This window comes from Anastrepha ludens, chromosome 4 (genome assembly GCF_028408465.1).
Source record: "Anastrepha ludens isolate Willacy chromosome 4, idAnaLude1.1, whole genome shotgun sequence".
NCBI lineage: Eukaryota > Metazoa > Arthropoda > Insecta > Diptera > Tephritidae > Anastrepha > Anastrepha ludens.
The window spans coordinates 74,531,215-74,537,214 of NC_071500.1; the positions used below are offsets into that span (position 1 = coordinate 74,531,215).

Genomic DNA, 6,000 nt, shown 5'->3' on the forward strand with positions numbered 1-6,000 from the left:
CATAAAGTTAGAATATATCTAACGATATAAACCCAGAAAACGAGCTGAGTCGATAGAATGAGTGCACAGAGGAAGATGTCAATAGATGATTAGCATTATGTGAGACTTTTCCTAAAAGACATATACCCAATGATCAGAACGTTCCGCGAATGTTTAAATAAAACTAAACAGAGTTAAATTTCAGGCAAATTTATTTTATCTTCTCCAAAATATTACCCATCTGAAGGAACACACATGTGCCAACGTTTAACTCAGTCCTCCATGCACCCCTGGTAGGCCGACGAAAGGATGGCCTTTAGCTCTTTCGTCGCATTCTCTCTTACCCACGAAGTGGTACCTTCAACTTGTGAAACAAAAAGAAGTCGCACGGGGCCATATGAAGTGAATACGGTGCTTGCACGATGGTATTTACTTGGAGTTTGGTGTTTGGTCAAAAAATCCAGCACAATTTGGGCACGGTGCGATGGCGCGTTATCATCATTCAAAATCCAAGAATTGTTTGCCCACATTTCCGGCCGTTTGCGACGTACAGCATCTCTCAAACGCTTCAAAACGGATAAATAATATTCTTTATTGACTGCCTGGCCCGAGGGAAGGTACTCATGGTGCGCTACGCCTTGGCAATCGAAGAAAACAGTCAATTAAACCTTCCCGATACTTTTTGATCATAGGGTATATATATATATATATATATGGGGTTGATCCTGGATAAGTACAAATTAAACTTATTACAATAACGTAATTAGTTTTGCCAGTTTTCGCGGGTTTACTGAGGCAACTCGAAGATAGTTGGGCTTTTATTAAAGCATCCATTCGTGTTAATTGTATTTTGCTGAATATCGTTTATTTTCTGGTCCATTGGCATTATTGATCCCTTCCTTTTAGCTCAAAGGGATGGATTGTGGTTTCAGCCACAAAAAAAAAAAAACTACTTCCAGAGCAGAAAATAGGAGTTTTTATGGGGACATAACTGTTTTTTTTTATTTAAATAAGATATAAAAATTGAAATAGCGGGCTTAAATTTATTCATGAGTAGTATACATAATGTATAGTATGTAGTATACCACCGCGAGCACATCTGCAGCGATCGATTTTTTGAAACCAATTTTCCATTTTGGAATTATGTGCGAACTTCACTAATACTAAAATATTAATTTTGAATGCCGATTTGATAATCGTTTATCGCAATAATTATGTGGAGTAGGTTGCAGACGGACAACCCGAACCTTTTCGATACGTAGCACACACTATCGTGGGAACGGGACAACCGTGGTCAAAGCACTCGCAATCGTGGTGTTAATTATATAATAAATAAAAAATGTGTTTTGCACAATAGCTAATGTTAATGGCTATTTCTAACTACATATCAGTTGTTTAATTGTAAGTAATGGAGGACAATTACTTAATTATTTGTACACAATTTGTGGATAAAAGTATTCCGCAAGTTATACCCATAAACTTATGTACATTTATATATTTGAAGAAAGATTTTCTGCATACTTGTTTTTACAGATAATGTTCCAAGCATGGCTAGAGACGCAACAATGGTTCAGCGACCTGTTCACTGCACCTCGCATAAAGTGCCCTATCTGGCTCAGTATTACTACAAGTGGCAACAAGTACTCAAAAAGTGTTGCAGAGAAATTCATGAAGGAGCTTTGCTGGTTGCTTTCATTTGCCGACACCAAAGATACTAATTTGTGAGTGGCTCATAAAACACGTTTAAACGTTTTTAAACTAAATATAATTCGCATTACTGCATTGCAGTTTTATCAGCACAATGCTGACAGCTATTCTGACACATCATTTGGGTTGGGTTTCTACTATCTCTGCATTTAACTCAACTACTTCTCTTGCGGAATCGTCTACTGCAGCGATCGAACAGCGCGCCAAACTTCTACAGGTCTCGCAGAAGCATCCTTACAATGCTCTGTGGGCTCAAATGGGTGACCTCTATGGCGCAATAGGGCTGCCACCACGACTTACTCGGACAATTATTTATGGTACAGAAAAATTAGCTGTGGAAAGGCTACTTAATATACTTACATATTTCATTCGTTGCGGAGAGGTGCGACGTTCTGCAAAGCGGGAAGACTTCAGTAAAGAATCAATTAATTCACTGGTTCAGCAGCGAAAAAATGAAGTATTAAAAAAATCTAGCAGCGGTGCATTTTTGAAAAAGGCTGCTTTTGGTAGTGACATGACAATCGACTCCAGTAGTGGAAGCGGGTTAAAACGCACAAAGACTTGTAAAGTAAATTTGAACACCATAACAGATAGTGGGGAACTATCTGATGATGTTGTGGGAGAAGAAGAGAAAACCAGTGATGAAGAAGAAATGGATGGTGCCCAAGTAGTTCGTACGTTAAAAAAAAACGAAATTCCAAATGTACTGGCATTCAGAGATTCTCGTTTCGTGCAACAGGAGTTGCGTATTGGTAACTACCTAATGGACACAGGCATTGAAAAGAAATCGTTAGTACAATTCGCGAAATCCAATAATATCAACAACAAATCGTCTGTTGAGAAAGGAGGACAAATACGCGTTCTGGTCACCACTCCTGATAATGAAGAGATGCCAATAGAAGACGAAAGTTCATTGGGCGGTGGGAGTACAAGTGAAGAAGGTGCAGTAGAAGCGATAGAAATTGATTCTGATAGTGAAAGAAATCTTACTTATGCATATGCGGGTGCAGTCTATTCAGGAAAGAGACACTTTTTTTGGCAAGTTGTGAAAGAAGGTCTTAGCCTTAGTCAACTGCAACGTGAAGAGAAGTTAAATGATGAGACTGATGAGCGTGAATGCGGTCAATTGCAGCGACAACCTGACGCTGATGGGCCGATATCAAATCTATCGCTTTCGGATCTGATTACGCAGAACAGTATGGGAAAGAGTGACCGCATGACTTGGGGTATAGAACCACGGCGTGAAAATGTTAGTCTGGAGGAGCAGATTCACTTTGACAATTGTCAGAGGAAACATGAGCACGGTAGCGGGGGAGTAGTATTTATGTTAGGTGAAAATGAGCCGCTCGTCAATCTTAAGAGGAGCAACGAAGATCTCACTACAGTGGCTGACAAACAAGCGGCAAAAATAGAAAATGCTGATGACAGTAGTACACAACAGCTTTGCCCGCTACATCAACGCACACACGGACCAACATCAAAACGGCATTCTGGTGTAAAATTCAACTTTGAACAATTCCCTCAAATTGCCACTAACTACATGAAGAGCAAAAATTTGGTATTATCCAACTATGACTTGTTGATGGACAAGAGTGCAAAATTCGAAGCACAGAACGGGGTTCCAACTTTAGAAAGTCTAACTTCAGAGTCTTCTGCATCTGCTTCGACAGCTAACGCCAGCACTACAACGATTAGTTCTACGGAGTGCATGGTATGCAACAGCATACTGAACTCCTATCAAACCCCTTCCAACGCAACTGAATTGGAATTCGAAACAGACGAAATACGCTCACCGTATTCCCCGCAATCTGTGAGTAAGATTATAAAAGGAACAACGGCACCCGATGTCTCGACTAGTTCACGTACCCTACAGTCTGTCAGCTCAGCTGCTTCGATTGATACACTGAAATCTTCATCTGCACTTAATTTTACTGAAGTGGATGCCTGTGAGCGAATAGCAGTAACTTCGCCTTCTCCTCCACCTCGGCAAAAAACTTACAATGCAAACATACGCAAAGTTTGCTCGCATCGCGGTTCTATCTCATCAGTCGCGGCAAAGTGTGCTGCTCTCAATGAGGCAATACATTTGTTGAAACTACCAGTGCCCGCAATAAAAGAAATACCACAAGAGGACGAACCAAGTACGGGAGATGGTATGAAGCTGCGCGCCGGTTTCGTGCCCTCGCTTTTTCTTAGTGTCAGCGATCACTACGTATCTGATATGGTATTACAGGTAAACAACTTATCTTAAAATTAAGTATAGCAAATATGGTAAGAAAAATTGTTTGCTATTTCAGGGTACTTGTGCACCACCAGACAAATGGCAAACGTCACTGCGCGAGGATTTGGCTTTATCGGCACGTGCTGCATCCCTTATTTCATTACCCGCTGAGAATGTGGCAATTGTAGCAAACATGGAAAAGTGGGATGTGCGGTTGATCTCATCACAACTGCAACATTTCCCATACGCGGGCGAACAAAGTACGCCAGTAGGGATGTCACAATTGGTTTCCAGCATGTTGGAAACCGTTCATGCGATGAACAGCGCTGGTATTCCAGCCTATGAGGTTTGTACAATCATAACATAAATTCTGCGAATTTTAAGACACACTCTTTTTTTAGTGTTTGGCCTTTCTTGAATCAAAGATGCAAGAAATCTACCTGCAATCAGAATCGTTGGCGGCTTTCCTGCTCGAAACAGAATTTTGCCAATTAAGCACTGTGACAACTGCACTAAATCTTAGTGAAAATGATGTACCGTTATTATTATCAATTGCCTCAGTACATACACCTCAAATCGCTAAAAAATGTGGGATTAGCTTTAGATGACAAGCTGTCATTTAACTATCCTTGTTTGTTTGATGTGGTGGATTGCTTTATCACTATTAAATACTCGAGCGAATTTTCGTACTTTCCTGAAATTCTTCTTCGTTTACCAGTTACAAGATAAATGGTTTGATCTTGAAATGTGTTTATTTAGCTATAAATTAGCAGAATTAATACTACAATGGAGATACTATTTATACAAATTTTACATTCACACATTTTCTAATGACCGGTAGATTATAAATTACGATAAATTTCAATATAACATGCCACACCTTCAATAGTAAAGCAAATACATTCAACATTTTGTTTTCGTAAGGCTCCACAATTAAGTTTACTAATTTGGCTTGGCATAATTAAATAATTAATTTCGCAAAAATACGCCAAGTCAATCCAAATAAGTTCGTAGATTAGGTAGATATACATTATTTATGATTCGAATAAATTTTAAGTTCACACTTATAAAAACCGTTCTACCAAAATAATAGTACAAACCTGCTCCGCTTTCATTGAAATACTGTCAAGTTATTTGACTTTATGACAAAATCTCAGAAAACGTAAACTTCGAGTTAATTCGTTTAACTATTAAAGGTGCGATACATGTTTACGTATGCAAATGTATACTTTTTATTAAATTATGCACAATACTGATAATATATATTTATAATTGCTACTGTCGATACTAGTAAAATTATGTTGTAAACACAATAGCCTCTTCTAAAAATTTAATTATTACGAATGACGAATTTTAAGCCAATGCATAAAATTCAATAGATTTTACTTACAAGTATAATATAGGTATGTACATATGTATATAGAAAAATGTGACATCCTTCATAGAATAGATTAATAGTTTTCATAAAATAATGCTATTTTTCAAGGCTCTTAATAATAAAAGTGCGAATATGAATTTAGTACGAATAATCATATATATTATTGTAACATATAGATATGTATATTTATAAAAAAATAAGCTAATGATATACAAAAAATAATAAGTATATATTTTTTATAAAAGGAAACTGTATTTTATTCTTAACCTTGATGAGTGCAACCCAACCTTGTTCGTATTGGCATTCAAAGTTAGTGTAATGTTTGAGGATATTATTCTTTTTCACAAAGATGTTTAACAGATTGCGATATAGATACTCCAGTGCAGGAGTATATAATATGAAAACAATTTGACCAGTGTGCAACGGCCGATGCGTAAAATAGAAAAATTATTTGCTTTATGGGCACAAAATCATACTGCAATTTAAATCTAAAAATCTGAATTCAATTAGAAAATGAACAACCACTAAGTTTCACCGAATTTCATTTTCATATATTTATTTAAATATAGCTGCGGTTTCATTTGCGGTTGTCTAAATTTTCGCAGTATGTCTGTGAATTTTAATTTTTTTGTTTGACAAATATCGTCGGTATGCAAGGATGATAGGATATCAGGTTGCGCCTTCCGAATTCGTTGTGTTGTCATGATCCATGAAC

General features: G+C 37.4%; 1 protein-coding gene across 6 annotated transcripts in view; it reads left to right on the forward strand.

Moving 5' to 3' along the window:
* The window catches only part of LOC128859838 (folliculin-interacting protein 1), a 42,040-nt gene extending 36,547 nt beyond the window's left edge, over window positions 1–5,493 (forward strand). For all 6 annotated transcript variants that reach the window (XM_054096945.1, XM_054096946.1, XM_054096947.1 and 3 more), the window contains 4 exons: window positions 1,513–1,700; window positions 1,768–3,919; window positions 3,984–4,253; window positions 4,309–5,493. In XM_054096945.1, coding sequence (XP_053952920.1) covers window positions 1,513–1,700; window positions 1,768–3,919; window positions 3,984–4,253; window positions 4,309–4,515 — 2,817 coding nt within the window. In that variant the 3' untranslated portion in view covers window positions 4,516–5,493. The remainder of the gene's footprint in view (window positions 1–1,512; window positions 1,701–1,767; window positions 3,920–3,983; window positions 4,254–4,308) is intronic.
* The last annotated feature ends 507 nt before the right edge of the window (window positions 5,494–6,000 follow it).